This window comes from Nicotiana attenuata, unplaced genomic scaffold (assembly GCF_001879085.1).
Source record: "Nicotiana attenuata strain UT unplaced genomic scaffold, NIATTr2, whole genome shotgun sequence".
Classification (NCBI taxonomy): domain Eukaryota; kingdom Viridiplantae; phylum Streptophyta; class Magnoliopsida; order Solanales; family Solanaceae; genus Nicotiana; species Nicotiana attenuata.
The window spans coordinates 74,244-94,758 of record NW_017673088.1 but is presented as its reverse complement, the minus strand read 5'-3'; the positions used below and the strand labels follow the sequence as shown (position 1 = coordinate 94,758).

The following is a 20,515-nucleotide window of genomic DNA, read 5'->3' as shown; positions in this document are numbered from 1 at the left end:
GAGTTTGATATGGCTGTGAGCCATGGTGTTGAGTTTGATATGGCTGTGAGCCATGGTGTTGAGTTTAATACGGCTGGGCGCCATGATGTTGAGTTTGATATGGCTGTGCACCATGATGTTGAGTTTGATACGGCTGTGCGCCATGATGTTGAGTTTGATACGGCTATGCGCCATGATGTTGGGGCATTGTGTATGCCTTTGTACATCACCCGAGCATTGTGTATGCTCTGTTACATATTTGAGGCATTGTGGTGTCGTTGTGGACTCGTAGGTGTGTTGGTAAATTTCTTTCACTACAATTATGATAAGTCCTTAGGGGTACTCTTGTTGGTTAATATTTAATAGCTTTGTTGATACACATAGATTGAGTTATTGTATAATTGTCATATTTACTATATCATTCGTGTTGTGGTGTGTTTGTATTTTCTAACATTTGTTCCAGAGTTATTTAAAGTGGTGGGTCGAGGATCTTACTGGGTTATATTTACGTATAACTCACTCCTTACTTGCATCTCTATGCAGATACCATTGCGGGAGATAGAGCTAGTGGCTGACGAGTTGATCGAGTGGATCCTATTGCTGAGGTGAGCCACCGCATTGTTCGTGGAGGCTTTTGTTTCAGACTTACCTATCTCGTGTTAGTTATTTCCTTTTTCTTTGGGGTTTGCATACCCGTCAATAAAACTCATGTTACTTTGTTAGATGCTCCATGATCTTAGTGTGGTATTTGGGCTAGAGTTTTATTATTTGAGTGATTGTTGGTTTTTCTATCAACTGACTAAGCTATTGGGCGATAATTATTTCCTATTTAATTATTAATAATACTTTAGGCCTGCACGTTTTCTCTCAGTGTTTGTGTAAATGGTTAAACGTTAGAGGAAGGGGTTCGCCTGGCACGTGGTGTTAGCTGGGTGCCGATCACGTCTAGGGGGTAGTTTGGGACGTGATATTTTTGTTGATTGTAATTGGCTTAAGCAGCAGCAGTGTGGGGTGCTACAATATAGCACACCTGGAGAGCAAGAAACTGGAAATTATTCAGAATTGAATATGTAAATACCAATTTTGTAGTGACACAGGTAAAGAAAGAGATCATTGAAAGAATAGAGTTTTTACAAGAGTCTAGGAAAGCACGTAAATGTAGTTTTTTTATTCACAAATTATGTAACTAGTTGCTGGTTTTGTTGGAGGCCTATTTAATCATGTTACTTTTCATGGAAGACGGACATGGTGTGTTGGTGCTCTTTAGTTGTAAGTGTTTGATTGTTAATGGTAATTTTTCACAGTTATTACCAGAAAAAAGAATGGTTTTAAACAAAATATAGTACATTTTCCAAACAGTACTTACTAAAATTTCTAAGACTTGGGGAATTTTATAGTTTTACCCACAAAAACTAAACTAACTACCCTTACCACCCATTAGTTTTTCTATCCACCAAACTAATTACCCTTCCTACCCATTGCAACTTTTGTGGGTAATTATTTTTTTTTCTGTTCATATTTTTTTTTCTCAGAATAATATTATTCTTTAATTTTTTTATTCAATAATCTGGTTTTATACTCAATTTGGCTCGTTTCTTTTTTTTTTTCTTTCTTTTTAGTTTATTATTTTATTTCACGTTCCTTTTCTAATTTCATTGAACTTTTTTTAATTTCTTTTTTTTTTCATATTATAATTTTACGTCTTCCGACAACTACTTCATATACAATCAATATTATTTTGATGGAACTCCATAAGAAATTCATTTAAGAAAATATTTGCAAGGAGCTAGTTGGAAAAATAAAATAAAAAAATAAAAAAATGACTTATTTATTACGGTATACTGTTATATTATATTGTATACTATAACAATATAATGCTATTATAACCATACTTTTAGCTTTGCACCTAAATGATTCAACAAATAGTAGTCAAAGTATACTATTATGGTATATCGTATACTATTACAACATATTGTTATAGTATACTACATATTATTACGGTATACCATTACAGTATATTGTATACTATAATAGTATACTATTGCAGTATAGTTATATACTCCTAGAATATATTGTATACCATAGTGGTATCCTGTTAGGTAACTGTGTTCTTCTTCAATCATTACAGTATACCGTTGCAGTATATTGTATACTATAATAGTATACTGTTGTATAGTTACATACTCCTATAACATATTGTATACCGTATCGATATACCGTTGGGTAACTATGTTCTTCTTAGATTTTCATCAGAAAAATTCAATCCCAATCACCTCAAATCAGCTCCAAATACGATCAAATTTCAGTATGAACTTTCAGAAGGTACTATAAGCAATATTTAATAACACTCACTTTGAATCAAACAAGAAATCTTTAAAATAAAAAGTTTAAATTCAAGAGCTTCAAGCCCAACAATGGTAGATATTCAAATACACATAAAATTTCACATCTGGAAAGCTTACTTGAAGGTACTATAAATAGCACCCACATCGAATCAAATAATAAATCTTCAAAATAAATTTCAAATTCAGGAGCTTCAAGCTCAACAATGGTGGGTCTTCGTACACACAAAAATTAGATCTGGAAAACTTAATATATATATAACCACAACAACACATGGGTTCAGAAATACAAATAAGTACACAAAAAAAAAATACTAATATAGAAAGACACTTTTGGAGTGAAACTCATGTACAATAATATGAAAATTTGTCTTTTAAAATTTATACGAAAAATTCTAAAAAAATGGTAAATGCATGGTTTTGTACTGGATTTTCATCACCCACTACAAAGATCAAGCTATAAGTGTTTTTTGAAAGGGAAAATGAATGTTGGGGTGTGAGACTCTGCTTGTTTAGGAAAATTGAAAAGGGATTGGGTAGGAGGGTAAATAGTTGGAATTTTTACCTCCTATAGCAAAGGTTAACACCTTATTTATTTTAAATAAATACCACTTAAAAAAAATTATATTCTATAGATACCTTTTAATGTTTATAGCAAAATATCTAATTTTGGTTACCTCCTACCCCTAAGCCACTAAATACGCTATTCAGTTACACTATTTTCTTTCTCTTTCTACTTTGATACATGCCATTCTCTTCCCCCATNGTCCTTCTCTAAACTATTTATTTTTTTCATTAGATTTGATTACTGGCTTGCATAATGCATAGACATGTTAAATATATGAGGCTCTGCCTGTTACATTTACTTTGTGGTTCTCCAATTTCTATGTACTCTTTTCACTTTGAACTTTTTGGTTGATTGGTGTTTAACTTGGCTTTGAAGGTACTTTAAAACACCTTCCAGTGGTGTCATTTTTAGAATAGCTGAGGTTGGCTACCAAGTTGGAGACTATAGCTCCAACTCAGGTGAAATAATGAAACAAGATGTGTTCGAAGATACAAATATTTTATTTACTTTTGAAAAGGATTCTACTAGACAATGTATTTATGTCATTTACACGTTGTAGAAAAAGTATCCTATTAAGGACAATGATGTACATAGATGGCTTTTTCTTATGGTGTTTTTCTTCATATGTAAAAATCATTTTTTTGGTAACTTCCATTACATCAGTGTGAAGGTTGTTAGGTGCTAGATGAGTTCTCGCATGAATCGCTGGGAGTACCGGATTTCATTTGCAGAGTGGCATTTGCTGTCCAAAGCTTTCTGTTTCAAGCATTTTGATATGAACTCAATTTGATGTCACTGATGAACAGCGGTAGTGTAATAGCCAACTAAGGAATTTTTACTCTATAGCAAGGTTAACACCTTATTATTTAAATAACTACATTTTAAAAATATATCTATAGATATCTTTAATGTTATAGTAAAATATCTAATTTTGGTTACCTCTACCCCTAAGCCACTAATACGCTATTCAGTTACACTATTTTCTTTCTCTTTCTACTTTGATACATGCCATTCTCTTCCCCCATCGATGACGCACTTCTCCGGCGAATGTTCTCTGTCCTTTTCCTCATAATAACAAAACCTCTCAGATTCACAAAATCAGAGGAGGATTAGGACGAAGAGCAAAAGCCTCTCAGATTCACAAAATCAGAGGAGGATTAGGACGAGGACGAAGAGCAAAACTCGCCAATTCTATGTCGAAATTCGCTGAAACGCGTGATTCGTAAAATCAACAATCGGCGATCCATCTTTCATCGACAAGGCGTTTAAGAAAAACTCAAATCCACTATTTTGGTTGAATTTCCGTATATATTTTAATAATTTGTAGAGAAATTAAAGTGTAAGGATCTCAAAATATGGATAGTCTCATCAGTAAAATACGGAATTTGGAAGCGTACCCGAAGATCAATGAGGATTTCTACATATATTTCAATGTATTTTCAACGTATCACGCTGTATTTTCATGTATTTCATTGTATTCATTGTCTTTTTTTCCATTGTAGTTCAATATATCTCGTTGTATTCCATGTATTTCATTGTATTCACTGTCTTTTTTTTTTTATTATATTTCAATGTATCCCGCTGTATTCTATGTATTTCATTGCATTCACTGTCTCGCTATATGCCATGAATGTATTCATATTTTTTTTTAATTAATATAATTTATGTATTCATATGTATTATATAATTTATCTGAAGATTTCTATGTTTTTGAGGTATTTTTCGGTTGAGAATCTTTTTTATAACTGAAAATACAAAATTTGTGTGTTATAATTGAGTTTGTTGAGTTATATTAGGAGTCTATTATGTTAATTGATTCACTTTCCGTTTAAAAATAGTGTATTCCCCTGTTTCACGCCGTGAATACAGTCGAATACAATAATCTGTCCAGCTGTAATCCCATGTTTCACGCCATGAATACAGTCGAATACACTCGAATACAACAACTGATTAATTGTACTTCCCTAATTCACGCCTATTTTTGCTACTGTATTCATGAATACAGTAGCTTAAATACATCTAATACATCTAATAACAACAGAAAACGTATCTACAATCCGTAATATAGCAAATGGTATCAATAGATAGCTAATTACCACTAAAAGATAGTGCTTTATGAAAATTTCTCTAAATAGTTTAGGCTGTATAGGTAAGAAAAGTAAATCTTTTGGACTTGGGTAATAAAAGAGTAAATTATTTGAATTTAATGGGTATAAAGTGAGATTTTCCCACTTAAGAAATCTATCAAAATAGGTCAGTGTAACCCCTCCTCGCGGGGAGGGGGCTCATGGAATAATGAAAGCCCAATGCGTCTTCTATTGGGCTTGTAAGTCTTCCTAGCCTCTTGTTTTGGGCTATAATCATTTACAATAAAAAGATTAAAGATTTATCCTAAATAGTCGTCCATTAAATTGATTAAACTAAATAAAAACGATAAATAAATAATATATGTATAATACATGTATAATTATTTATAATCAACATATAATAAGTGTATACCGACTAGGAAAAGTAAACAACGAATCCATCCGGCTTTATGTAAATATCCCAAAAAGTTTTTGTCGTTCTTCTAATTCAGTTTATAGCTTGTTTGGCCAAGCTTCTCCAAAGTCAAAAAGCACTTTCTTAGAAAAAAATATTTTTTTCAAAGTTGAAGTGTTTGACCAAGCTTTTAAAAGAAAAAAAATATTTTTTAGTAGAAGCATAAGTGGTTTTGGAGATGCGGAAAAAAGTAGCTTCTCCCCAAAAGCACTTTTTTAAAAAGCTTTTTCGAGAAAATACACTTGGAAATTTTCTTTAAACGATTGGACAAATACTAATTCTTGCCTAGAGGTGATTTTTAAATTAATTAGCCAAGCACAAACAGCTTCTCACATAAAACACTTTTAAAAAAAGACAGATTTTAAAATCTTGGTCAAACATGCTATGAGTCAACTAAGCTTCAATCCCAAACTTGTTGGTTGTTGCTACAATCCCAAACTAGTGTGCTACATTAGTCGTCTGTATTCATTTCGCTCTATTCAGATGCATTTGATTCCAACACAATAAAAATATATTTTTAACTTATTTAAAATTTCACAAAAAACTTCAATTTATTTCCGATATGATCACATGCACGACTTCGTTGAACTTGAACTCACGCAAGCCTCATTTGTTTTTTTTTTAAGATTAAGACGTCTGAATCTGAATACACATTTGAATATCAAGATGTGTATTAAGATTAAGACATCTGAATCTGAATACACATCTGAATATATGGAGATGTGTATTAAGATCTGAATACTAAAAATTAAGACTATTTGATTTTTAACATCTGAATGCATAAAATTTATCTTTATTTGAAAAATAATAAACATAAAATTCAAATGAAATACTAACTAATCTAATATTCTATCAATAAAATATATAATTTTTTAAATTATGATAGTTGTGGTGGTGATGGCTAACGGGTTTAGAGGCTTTGGTTGGTGGTAGTTTTGGTTGATGATAGTGGTTCATGCTAGTAGCTAGTAGTGATTGGTAGTGGTGGCGATTATGATTGAGGATGGTGGTGGTGGGTGATGATAGTTAATAATGGCGGGTGGTGGTTTGTGATTGAGGAAGGTGGTGGTAGGTCATAATGATGGGCGGTGCCGGCTATGGTTGTTAATGGTGATGGGGTGGTTGGTTGTGGTAGTTGAAGTGGATAAGTGTTGACTGTGGGTGAGAATGATGGTGGTAGGGATGGTGGATGGTGATGGTCGATAATGGTGGCGGCTATGATTGAGGATGATGGTGGCGTGGTGGTGGTGGTGGTGGTTGAGTATGGTGGTGGTGGTGGTGGTGGTTGAGTATAGTGGTGGTGGTGGCATGGTGGTAGTTGATAATGGTAGGCGGTGACGGTAGTTAATAATGAATATGTGATAGCATCTTAATGAAATTAAGTCTCTGTTATGGATCCTAATCAAGCAGACCTATTCAGACCCATTAAGTGGTTGTGAAGTAAAAAAAATAAATACACTTAATGATTAAGATCTGAATAATTAAGATTCAAACTTTAAAAACAAACGCACTTAATGTCTGAAATCTGAATGATTAAGATTCAGACCTTTATTAAGTGCAAACAAAATGAGGCCGCAGTGTCCTGAACAAAATTCCTTTTGTTTTTAAACTCGAATTTGAATCTTGAACAATATTTTCATTCTTGCTTCATTTTTTTGCTAGATTATAAGTACCACAATTTTGGTTCATCTTCACTATGCTAACACAAAATGAGAACAATAAATTTGATTCACTGTGTCACATTCAACAATTACTAAGTTTAACGAAAATGACTTTTTATTTCTTCATACAGTTAGTTGATTGGGAATAAGAATTATTTACACAAAATTTAAGAATAGTATGCTTTGACCATCATACTTTAAAAACTGAATATTTTTCTATTTTTCATCTTTTTAAACTAAGGTCGTTATTTAATCAATAAAATTGTTCCAACAAAAAGCCAAGATAAATTAGTTTGGCAATTATTGAACCAATTATTCAGGTGGGACTAATTACCCAACCTTTTCACATGCATTTGTTCTCCTTTGACTATTTTGGCAATCATTGAACCAATTATCAATAATTATCTAACTTCACTTCTCAAATGTGGTAAATAAACTATAAATATTATACCACAAAAAAGAAAGGGCCAAGAACCAAAATAAAACTATGTAAGAATTCTTTCTGTATTCCTTTTTTTTCTCTCTGTTAAATTACAAGGGGTCGTGTTTTACCTTATTAGCCAAAATAATTGTCACATAAAATTTCAGGGCAAGTGCAGATATAGCCATTTTAAAGATGCTATTTAGAGATTAGCCAGTATTTATTTTGACCTGAAATTTTAAACTAAAAATCTTAATTTTAGGACAATTCACGACATTTTTGTCCTGAAAAATTAAACTGAAAAACTAAAAATCAGGACACACTGGCTAATTCCTAAATAGCAACCCTTTAAAGTAATTACCTGGTATCATTTCTACTAAAATTTCGTATAAGTTCCAATATTTGATTAGTTGTACAAGAAAAAAAATCACCCATTGGCCTTATTAAATTCCATGTCGCTAACACTTGTGTATACGACCAAAATCGGAGAGTTCGACTTTAGGGCTACTGTGGCACTCCAACGCCCGACTTCGAGGAGCTCCAAGTGGAATTTGAAGGCGGATCCCGAGGTGCTTCCCTCGAGGGGGCACATCGAAGGTCGATCTCAGAGCGGCACGGGCCGGTGATCGACATGGAAAGGCGGAAAACCGCCGAGGGCACACGATAAGGACTGACAGAGTCTGCAAGAATAGTACAAATCCGCACTGAGCCGTTGCACAGCTGTACTAGTAGCTTTTATTCTTTATTTATTAGACATGTACTACATTGGGTTTCACCCCTCCTATATAAGGGGGACCCTTGTCATTGTGTAAGGAGGATAACTTATTGAATAACATACAACATTCTCGGCTCTCTTTGCTAGAATAACTGTTCTTCACATTTATTGCTTATTCTTACATTGTTCATTCATTGTTCATTTATTGCTCATTATTAATCGTAAAAGGCCATCTTTGAGGCCCTCATTACCACTGATTCTTTATCAATAGTTCATCGTTATTAGCTCCGTCTATACCTCGAGGTCCTGCTTCAGCCAGCTCGAGGCCCAGCTTTGTGACCCCATTGGTTTTGCATATCTTATTCTCTTTACTTATACCTAGCAACTATTGCTTAACAACTAGTATTAAAATAAATCACGTATTTTTAGAACCACAAAATTAAATATAATTGTAGTTACCATTTTCAAGATAAACAACTTGCATTAATTATGCAGAAATGTGTGATTATTTTATACGAGATAGAATATAAGAGTATATGTATTAACAAACAGTCCCCATATAACATTTCTACATTATTATTCACTATGTAACAAATTCATACATATTATTCACTATATAAATAATCTTTGAATTAGAATACATTCACAATTTTGTCACAAACCAAAAAACTCCAAAATGTAGTAAATTGAAAAAAAGAAAAAAAGAGAGAAAGAACAAAGAGCTAACAATTGAAAGAAATAAACGGTGATATTATACAATCAATAGTATAAAACCAAAGCCTCCAATATGCTACTCTATGTACTATAGGTATAAATTGAAGGGTAAATACAACACAAAAAAAAAAAATTAAAATTCCTATAATCAACAAATACTAAAAGCTAAACCAACCACAACAAATATCCAATTTAATTTAGTACCAAAAAACTTAGAAAATATTGATAGTGAAACAGAATTTGAAGGTTCAGGATTATCATCACTCACTTCATGTGGATGATCAAAAGAAGCAGGAACAATTGTATCCGGCACCGATTCATCGTCGCCAGAAATCGGACTCATCGGAGCCTCTGAATCGTCGTCAGACGGATCCCTGAGGCTCCGAGGCAGTCCTTGACCATGTGTCACGTTTATTTTAAAATTCTGACCGTTTTCGCATTGTTCGCCGTCGTAATCGCCAGAGAAAAAATATGTAGTTCCAACTTTTAGAAGTGGTACTGCAATTGAAACGGGATAAACTGCAGTTGATGATGGATCTGTTGATGACCATTGTATAGTATCATTGTTTAGGGCATTGTCGTAGTCACAACTTGTGTATGTGGTAAAGTTGTAGGTTTGAATGACTGAATGGTTGTTGTCTGTGTTAAAAACTGCATGATTTTAAAAAAAAAAGAATTAGAAGAAGAAATCTTTTAATTATGATATTCAAAAGCATACGATGATATACAACGCTAGAGCCAATGGCGAAGTTAGGAATTTCCTCAAGGGTGTTTAAACTTGAAAGAAGTGAAAAGAATTAATCTTCGACAAAGAGTATTCCATATATGTAATATGCCTCGGTAATCTAATATTTTACTTATATACACAGACAAATGATGGTCAGTTGACCACCTTTTAAGACATGTAGCTTCGTCCCTGGCTAGAGACAAGATTTTTATTATGAGCAGTCAAAATATGAAGAAGCAAATATATGAAAAATCAAGGGAATTTAACATATAGCAAATATATGAAAAATCAAGGGAATTTAACATATAGTATGTACAATCAACCTCTCTATAACATCGTCATTTGTTCCGATTTGGTTGCTATAGCAAATGTTGTTATAGAGAACATGTAATAATAAGACTAACATGAAAATCGGTTCCAAAATAAACTTGGCCATTATAGTGAAATGTCATTATAAAGAATGGCCGCTATATAGAGAGGTTTGAATGTATATGCATAAAATTAATAATTTTATCTGGCTAAACAGTATAATTTTTGGCGAAAGTGTGCTAATTGCTCCGCCATTGCCTACTAGGAACAGGGGCGAAGCTACACTCTGGTAAGGGTGGTCAATTGACCACTTTTCGTCGAAAAGTTACACTTGCGTATATAAGTAAAATATAAGGTTTTAGAGGTATATAACATATATTAAATACCTTTTGGCAGATTTTTTTACTTCTTTGAACATCCTTGGGAAAATTTCTGGCTTTGCCACTGACTAGGAACATATGACACTGACTAGTAACTGTGCTACTAGAATGTATTATGTACGAGATAAAATAATTGAGGTGCGCGTACGCTACTCGAAAACCCACATAAAAAATAGGGGGGGGGGGGGGGGTTATGACATAGAATGATGAAATGGCTTCATTTTCGGAACATGTGCAAGCATATGGATATGGTCACTACTAACATGTTACTTGTACAATACCTTATCATAACACACACTTCGACAACTAACTTATCAAAACAGCATAGCCTTAGCTCATTTGCGTTAAAACAATGCTAACAAATACAGCTATTTATGATTATGAAATTCCAAAAGTCACCAAAAATCAAGTGAGAGATTGCTAATTCCAAAAATAGTAAGTACAAAGATTAATGCACTTGGTACAATAGCTTTAATTCATTTACCCTTTGATAATTTCTTTGACCATTCTTTATATACATAGGAGAGTATAAAGGTTTGAGCCAAGATTTTAACCTTATAGGTTTTGGATTTTAGAACGACGACTTAAATGTTAATGTATGTGTTCTAAATTTAATGTTTGCACATACTTAATAAATTTCATAGCATAAAGTACATAGTTTGAGCAAAAATTATCGGGTTCGACCGAACCAGTAGCTCAAGTTCTGGCCCGCTCCCCCGAGAGTAGTACTAGAATCATACCTAAAATCAGCCAGCATATCAATCAACCAACTATATAAATCTATTCACATACATGATACAAATTTCTTGCATATGTAATATCTAGCAGAAGCAAAAATCCCAAGATCCATAATCCATTTCCAATCAAGATTGAAGGAGGCTTTGGAGCAACGATAAAGTTATCTCCGTATGATCTATAGGTCACGAGTTCGAGCCGTAAAAGCAGCAGCCACTAATGCTTGCATTAGGTTAGGCTGTCTACATCTCACCCCTTAGATTGTGGCCCTTTCTCTGACATTGCGTGAATGCGGAATACTTTGTGCACCGTTTTTTATCGGCCCATGTACTTTAGTTTCATCACACATTTAGATACAGAGTTGGGTGATTTTTAAAAATAGCCAGATTTACAACTGGTCGTTCAAAAATAGCCCAATTTCAAAAGTAATCGAAATTTACCCACTTTTTATGTAAAGATAAATCTGAGCGAAAACACTGTTCAAAACCCGGAAAATACTCCAGTATATTATGCTGGAGTTCCAGCATAAGTATACTTGAACTCCAGCATATTATACTGGAGTTCCAGGACAGTATGCTGGAACTCCAACATAATATGATGGAGTTCCAGCATAAATACACTAGAACTCCAGCATAATATACTGGAGTTCCAGCAAGTATAATGGTCCAGTATAATATACTGGAGTTTGGAGCACCAGTGCTCCAGTCTCCAGTATATTATACTGGAGCCAGCAAAGTATACCGGTCCAGCATAATACGCTGGAGTTCATACACAAGTGCACCGAACTCCAGTATATTATGCTGGATCGGTCTCTATTGCAGCAAAACGGTGGCTATTTTTCATTGACTTGGTAAACGCTGGCTATTTTTGATTGACCAGTTCGAAAATTGGCTATACCGTGAAATTTTGGCTACAGAGTTACCCAAAAACCCAAAAAAAAAACAAAAAAAGAACCCCCACCGCACCCCCCCCCCCCCCAAACCAAACAGAGAAAGAAGAAAATTTACAGTTATCATATAAACAACCATGTCAGAAATACAGTCAAGAAATTTTAACCAAATCATTCAGTTACAACATGTTAAATCACAGTGATCGTTTTTTATACTATCAGTATATATAAGTTAAAATCTAACGGAGAATTGCTTTAAGCAGTACTGAACCATAACCCTAACAGATGTTATAGAATTTACAAGGGATTGATCAAGAAAACTTACTGAGAAAATCACCAAGACTGAAGTTTTTACCAGCAACCCATTTTCCATAATTAACAGTAGGTTTTTCAAGATTATCAAACCAACCCAAAGAATCACCTACTGTGTAATTCTTGTAAGCATCAGCTGATCTTGAAAATGAAATGAAGAAAATAATTAGAAGAAGAAACCATTGAAGTTTACTGTTAAAACTCTGTTCCATTCTTCGTTTGGAATAATTTTTTGTTGTTCAAAAGAAACAGTAGTAGAAGAAGAAAGAAGAATAAAGGCAAAGATGTATTAGTAAGAAAAGTGCTGGCACAGTGGCACTAGCCTTTTGTTTTGTTATTATATAGAAGACCTTGTTCTTTTCTTAAATTTACTAAAATGGTTATCTTTTTATTTGAGCTGTATTTTCTTTTTAATTGTGTTGATTTTTCCAATAGAAGCATATTTATGTTTAAAGTCTTGTTCTATCATCAACGAGGGCTGTTAAGGAGTGGTAAGTACTTCTTCGTCCTTAACCAGATGTCTCGGATTCGAATCCCTGAGTATGTAGTCACCTTTGTTAGAAAGCGTTTTACCCTAATGTGGAATTTACTCGCGGGAATCCAAATTTAGTCGAGCCCCAATACGATTACCGAATACCGGGTAGGAAACCAAAAAGAAAAGGTCTTGTTCTACCACTTTCTGTCATTGAATTAACTGTATTTTTAATTTGTTACAATTTCACGTATTTTCTAGGTTGATTTCTAGTCTCTCTTTTTAAGAATGGTTGGCTTGATAATAAAATATTATTTACACTATCGGTATATACAAGTTTAACTCATCTATCATTTCCTTGCTTGTGTGCTATTTTTGTGTCATATATATATATATATATATATATATATATATATATATATATATATATATATATATATATATATTGTGGTAAAGAAGACTGGAAATGAGTTGAGGATTAAAATTCAAGGAAATATTAGCGTTTATACGCAAGCAAAGTAGGTGCATTATGTTAGGTGTTTGTCCATTTGGCTTTTTTATTTTTGAGGGAGAAAACAACATATTTATCATAACTGAGTTTTTCTTTTATTAGAATAAATTTATAAATCTCCCATGTTCTTGGAGTCGTTTTTAGGGGAGAACTTTACGGGACAAATGTTAGTGTGTCACTTGTGTTTGACTCTTCGTGAGGTTGTTCTTACGATATTATGTACTCTCTTTTATTATAGTGGATTGCTTATCTCCGCCCGTGGACGTATGTCAATTGGCCGAACCACGTTAAATATTAGTGTTTATTTTGGTATATTTTTCTTTTGTTGTCCGATTTATTTCACTTTAGACCTTGTACTGTGTTAATGGATATTTATAGCTAATTGGAATAGCTATCCAAGTAGGGATGACAGTGGGACGAGGCGGCTGCAGGACAGACTGATACTTAACCCGCAATAATTTAAACTCGTCATGCGTAGTATATTTTCCATGCTTCCAACCCGTCCCGCCCCGCCCCGCCCCCCGATGTTCCAATAGTAGTAGTTATTAAAGATGGACCAACAAATTAAATTAAGTTGGGGCAAGTAGAGTTTGGTTTGATGTCAATTGTCAAGTTGATTGCAATATTGGCGTATGTTGATTAGTTTTTGTCAAATATATAAGGAATAAAGGAAATAATGAAATTTTACGAATGAGACTTTAGACTAACAATTTATATTTTATATTAATAAGAGATTTTTATGGTCTGAATTCTACTTTGGTTTATTGGTGTTCATAATATTCAGAAACTTGGCTATGAAAAATTATGATTGAGGAACATGGACAAATTCCATTGTGTAATAGGATACATTTAGATCGAGTTTTGGAAATAATTTTATTTTATGTGATTTTAAATCTATCTCATTCTTTTTCTAACACATTTATTCATCAAAATTTAGTACCTATAAAATAACGATTCTAGTGGTTAATGCAAGGCATGATCAAACCATAATATGAAGAAGGGTATATGCTTTTAACCTTTTTAAATGAGGACTATATTTTTAGGGAGTGAGTGGAGGAGAGTAGGTCTCCGACCAGGGTTGTAGTGGAGTAGTAAGTATTGTTCATCATTAATCAAAGGTTTTGTGTAGAGCTGTGCAAAATTTGGTAAATATCGAATTACCGTGCTGAAATTGAAAATTTTAATATTTGGTATTCGATATTTTGGTATTCGGTATGGTATATTGGGGTTTTGAATAAAACGACCTTTTGCTTTTCATTTTTTTTTTTTGGTTTTCATATTGAAAAAGTAATAAGAATGAGGTGCTAAGCTTTTTCGCATCCTGGCTTTGGTTTAAGTTTAAAAAAATATTGGTATTAGGTGGTATTTGGTATTTTAAAATGAAATACCGAAATACCCATAACGTACTGAAATATATATTATATTACCCAATACACATATTATTAATTATTAATACCCATCGCATTTGCGAAGAGACCCGGATTTCCCCAGTGTCGCAATGCGACAGATTGATCGCAAAAGCGACTTCGCAAATGCGAAAGTCACTTCGCAAATGCGACAATAACAGAGTCTGGGTTCGCAATTGCGAACCCTGGTCACAATTGCGACATCAGAGACCTGTAAATCCACACTTAGACGTATTTTTAACCATTTTTCATATCTTCTCAAAACGTAAACACTCTAGGGCGATTTTTCAAAGGCAACTTCTTCTCCAAATCGATTGTAAGTCGTTTCTAACTAGTTTTCTTCAATCCTTAACATCTTTTCACATGATTTCAACTCAAAATCAATGATTTTCATAGGGAAAATTGGGTGTTTCCGGTAGAACCTAGATTTTTCAAATTTTGGGGATTTGGACCTCGATTTGAGTTCCGATTTCAAAACAAATTGTATATTTGAGTTCGTGGGTGAATGGGTAGTCGGGTTTTGGTTCGAACCTCGGGTTTTGACCATGTGGACCCGGGGTCGATTTTTGACTTTTTGGGAAAAACTTTAGAAAACTTATTTCCATGCATTAGAATCGATTCATTTAGCATTTATTGATGTAATTAAGTAACTTGTGGCTAGATACGAGCGAATTAGTGGTGGAATCAAGAGGTAAAGCTATAATTGAGGCTTGAATTGTGTTCGTGGCATCGAGGTAAGTGTTTGGTCCAACCTTAGCTTGAGGGATTAGGAGTTGTGTCCTATTTGCTATGTGTTATCTGTTGAGTACGACGTATAGGCATGGTGACGAGTATCTATACGTTGGTGTCAAGCATGCCCGTGAGTCTTATGTTGTGATTAATGTAACTCCGTTTGTATTGTTCATGTTTAATGTGGTGATTGCTATTATTGAGCAAGGTTTGTGGAAAGACTATTGGTAATTGCATATTGAAGAGCGTTGGCTCACGTTGTAAAGTGAATTGTGGAAGTACAATTTGGCAATTGAACCTTATAGAGCATTGGCTCAAATTGTGAATCAAGTTATGAAGTAAATGTGAAAATGAGAAGAGGATTATGGTATTGATCCCTTGCCGGGACGTTGTTGCTTTTTGATATTGTTCCCTTGCCGGAATTTTATTATGATTCATTTATTCCTTGCCCTTATTGTTTGTGATTGTTACTTGGGTGAGGAAGAGTGTAAAGCACGAAGGGTGATGCCATGTATTATTTTGTGAGAAAGAGTGTAAAGCACGAAGGGTGATGCCGTGCCGCACGATGTACCATTCCGTGCCGATTATATTGATTTTATGGTGAGGATGAGAGTAAAAGCACGAAGGGTGATGCCGTGCAGTTTATACTAGTTTTCATGGTGAGGACGAGAGTAAAAGCACGAAGGGTGATGCCGTGCATTTGTCCTTGATTTTCCTGATTTTACTGGTAATTGAGTTATGGTGTTTTTTACGCTTACTTACTGATTTCCTATTGTTACTTAATTTTATTGTGATGTTATTGATTCCCTTGCCCAAATTGCTTTGTGATTGTTGCTTGGGTGAGGAAGAGTGTAAAGCACGAAGGGTGATGCCGTGCATTGTTTTGGTGAGAGAGTGTTAAAGCACGAAGGGTGATGCCGTGCATTGTTTTGGTGAGAGAGTGTTAAAGCACGAAAGGTGATGTCGTACACTTGTCTTTGATTTCCTGATTTTTATTGATAAATGAGTTATGGTTTCTCTACATTTAATTGTTGGATTTCTGTTGATACTTGTTGTACCCCGCAGCATGATCCCCCTCCCTATCTTCAATTGAACTCTGGTGATCTTTATATTTATTCGTTGTTCTTCCGTTATTATTCAATGTCCCGGCAGCATGTTTCCCCCTCCCATCCTTGCTGCACATTTCTGCTTGTATTGTTCCGCGGTATATGATTTAACTGCACAGGTTTATTTTGGTAGTGTGGTCCTAGCCTCGTCACTACTTCGCCGAGGTTAGGCTAGGCACTTACCAGCACATGGGGTCGGTTGTGCTGATACTACACTCTGCACTCTTTTTTGCAGATCCCAGTGCTGTAGATTTCGGACTGCAGTGAGATTGCTGCTTCTTGTTTATCAGGCGACCCAAGGTAGTCCTGCAGGCATCCGCAGGCCTTGGCGTCTCCTTCTATCTACTATTCCTGTTTCTTTCATGTATTTTCAGAGACAGTGTTGTATTTATTTCTTTCAGGCCTTTATTTGTAGTATTCCTAGACAGTCTGTGAAGTTGTGACACCAGTCTTGGGTAGTTTTGTTATGGAATGGTGTTAGCAGTATTATTAAACTTGAAATTGAATCTTCCGCTTGATTAAATTATGTTGTTTATAGATTGTTGGTTCTAAATTGTTAACGAATATAAAAATGGAAACAAGGCAAATAATTCAGTTGATTGGCTTGCCTAGCTTTCACTAGTAGGCGCCATCACGACTCCCGAGGGTGGAAAATCCGGGTTGTGACAATAACTTACTGAAATATATATTATATTACCCAATACACATATTATTAATTATAACATAAATATAAAAATCTAAAATTTTACTTTTCTTTATTCTCTAAGTTCATCAATTAACTCTAAGCAAGTAACAAGACATTTTTAATGATCAAATTTATTTTTTTATGTACAGTTTTCTCTCTCCGGGTTGATATTTGCTAAAACCTTTGTCAACAAATATTTTTAGTTTTATATTTTTGAGTACTTTAATTTAGAATATTACAGTCTATGACTCTATGCCCTAGTTAGTATTCAAACCGAATAAACCGAAGTTAACAAACTAAATAAACCGAAACCGAAAGGAAAAAACCGAATCATATACGATATTGGTATTGCATTTTAAGAAACGGAATATACCGAACCAAAATGTCTTACCTTTCAAGTAGAATTTTTTGGTGCGAATTAAAATTAGTTGGATCCCAAAATAGATATCGAATTTCGGATAGAAAACACAAAAAGGAGGATAGTAAGTACATGTTGGTCGGCAAAGAATCTACCGTTCTGTTTTTTGCAGAATTATTTTTATATTTTTTTCTGTTAACAAAAGACAGAAGTAGAAGTTGAAGTGTTAATTCAAAGAATAAAATGTAATGGCAGCATTGCAGATAAATTCCAAAATAAATGGTATTTTACTATTATTTTGTACTTCTGCAGAGAATTTAGCATTCCATGTGCTTCAGGGGTTACGTGTCCTCTTTTCTTTTGTTATTACTCAAAAATCATTATCTTTGTTTGCTCAAAAAATGTTACACATCTTACGAGTACAAAATAATATAAATAAATCCCGGGATAATCATAGCAAATCGTAATAATCCGTTGGACCAATTGAAAGACATGAAAATAAGAACTCAGAGTTAGGGGGAGAAGCATTAGAAACCTTTATTGATAATCTTTGTTTGGTCTGCCTCTCCATGGAGAGGTTCAGAGCCTTACAATGGTGTTTTCTCTTCCCATAAGAAGGGCATATTTTCTCGTTTCTCTCTCCTCTCACTAGTGGTGAAGAAGCAGCCCCCTTTCTGGGGTTTCCTCTCTTGGTATTTATAGCTGTGAGCTTCGTGAGCTGGCAATAAGTGGCCGTAACCACGTTGAGATCTCGCCTTTGTATTGGCGCGTAGGCCAGGGCCTTGTCGACCGAGCTAGAGGCGGGTTGAATGTTGTCAATCCTGAGTGTTCGTGCCGTTAATTAATCATGAATTAACTTAAAACGGGATTAGCCTCGTTAATTATCGTGGGATCAGATTTTGACCCATACAGTTAGTCCCTCCGCTTATTGAGGTCGTGTTTCGGCCGAGCTCGATGAGCGGACTTCATCGATTGTGATTTGTAAACAACTCGAATAAGGGAGTCGAATTATTGGCGGCGGTGGCCTTAGCCGTTTACACGTTGGAGATGGCTGTAGCCTTTCGTATATTGAGGATGGCCGTAGCCTTTTATATATTGGAGATGGCCGTAGCCTTTCGTATGTTGAGGTTGGCCGTAGCCTTTCATGTATTGAAGATGGCCGTAGCCTTTCGTATGTTGAGGTTGGCCGTAGCCTTTCATGTATTGAAGATGGCCGTAGCCTTTTATATATTGGAGATGGCCGTGGGGAATGAATATGCGCCGAGTACGTATTTGGTCGTCCAAAATTTTAACGGCGTTCGGCACATTCTTTCAGTGTTCATAGGTCGTAGCGATTGTTCTGACGGCGGTATGCTGGCGGATGGTTGAGAAGCCGCTTTACGGAGCTCGTCATAATGACGCTTGCTGCTACAGAACCGAACCGTTTTACGGTTGGTCGTGCAGTTAATGATGGCTATTGGGCTTTGCAAAAGCCATTTATGTTGCCTATAAAGGTGGGTTGAGGCATTCATTTCTCATATCTTCATTGTTCATTTGAGAGAGATTCTGAGGAAACTTTGTCTTCTCGCTAATTCATCTTCTCTTTTCTTTCCTTCGATTGTGATAACATTTGTTTTCAGTAGATTACCGATGGCTGGCAGTTCTTCCCATGGTGCTCTTCCGGTAGATTTTCCGGCAGCTGACGGACCATCTCCGGCAATGGGAGGTGCGGAACAGACGGAGTCCGGCAAAATTCCGTCGGTTGACGAGGTGGTTCCTCGGCCCGGAGGTCCGGCGATTGATTTCACCGTCGACGGTGGAGAGGAACCGGTGGATGAAGCCCCTTTGATGGGGGAAATTGGGATGGCCCGATTGCGGGAACAGGGCGTCGTTCCTACCCATGCGGACATCGTTCTTGCTAGAAGCGAGGAGAGGGTCCACACCGACCGTAGGGGATACTGCGTTTTTTACGCCTATCCTTTCATGTTGGGGTTCAAGATCCCGCTCCCAATGCTGGTGGTGGATTTTTGCCGTTATTACGGGGTGTGCCCAGGTCAGCTCGCTCCTTCCCTTTACAAACTTTTGGCAATGCTTATCAAGTACGCGGAATTGGCCCGTAGGGAGGTTACGCTGCAGCATGTGCTGAGTCTCTACGCTCCTCAGAGAGTCCGTGGTACCATGATTCAGGCGTGCCCACGTGGGTCGAAGGGCCTGGTCATGAGATTGGATGACGAGGTCGACCCCCGCCCTTTCGAGCACTTCTTTTATATCAGGACCAAGCACCTGGTGGCGGATGCTACTGGGTTCCCAGAGGCTTGGAACCATGCACGTAAGTTTTTTATCGGTTGAATCCTCTTTTCTTTTCTCCTTTATGATTTGCGCTTATGAGCGTTAACTCTCGCCCTTTTTTTTTTGTAGCCGACAGGTCGCCGCCGCCCCCATTGTCTTGGATACGTGAATGGGTCGATGCCGTACTCCCCCATACGAGGGGGATACGTACGTGGGCATCTTTCTGGGAGAGGCATGGCCGTAGGCCCGCAGCAGGTAAAAAATCGATTTTTCCATCTGTTCTGCTTTGTTTCAGCTTTATTTACTAACCTTGTTTTTTGTGATTAGGGAGGGCACGCCGCGTCAAGGCCCCTCAGTTGGCCTTCCGTCGGCCTGGCGCAGTCGCTCGGCTTACTGCAGCGCCGGTGTCGCGCTCAATACCGAGGGCGGCCTCAGTTGAATCTTCAGCGGTGTCTTCTCCGTCACGGACCCGGCTTCGGGATGAGGAGCCTTCGGGAGTTGTGCGCCCTAGAGCGGGATCATCGTCAGAGGGGGAGGAGGAGAGGCCGTCGATGAGGCGTAGGGTCGCATTCGCGCCGGCTCCTCCTTTGGTGATTAATTTGGATTCTCCGCCGGCAGACGTGGAGATGAGTGCTGCTGCGACGCCTGCCCCTGAGGGCGAACAAACAATGGGGGTTGCCCCGGTTG

At 36.1% G+C, this 20,515-nt stretch overlaps 1 protein-coding gene across 1 annotated transcript; it reads right to left on the bottom strand.

Annotated features, from left to right (window-relative positions):
• Positions 1-8,815: 8,815 nt before the first annotated feature.
• LOC109215416 (blue copper protein) lies at positions 8,816-12,610 on the bottom strand. The gene is made up of 2 exons (XM_019379482.1): positions 12,307-12,610; positions 8,816-9,592 (listed from the first exon to the last, which is right to left on the bottom strand). Exons 1-2 carry the CDS (start codon positions 12,503-12,505, stop codon positions 9,090-9,092), a joined length of 702 nt encoding a protein of 233 aa, XP_019235027.1. The 5' UTR covers positions 12,506-12,610; the 3' UTR covers positions 8,816-9,089.
• Between the last annotated feature and the right edge of the window lie 7,905 nt (positions 12,611-20,515).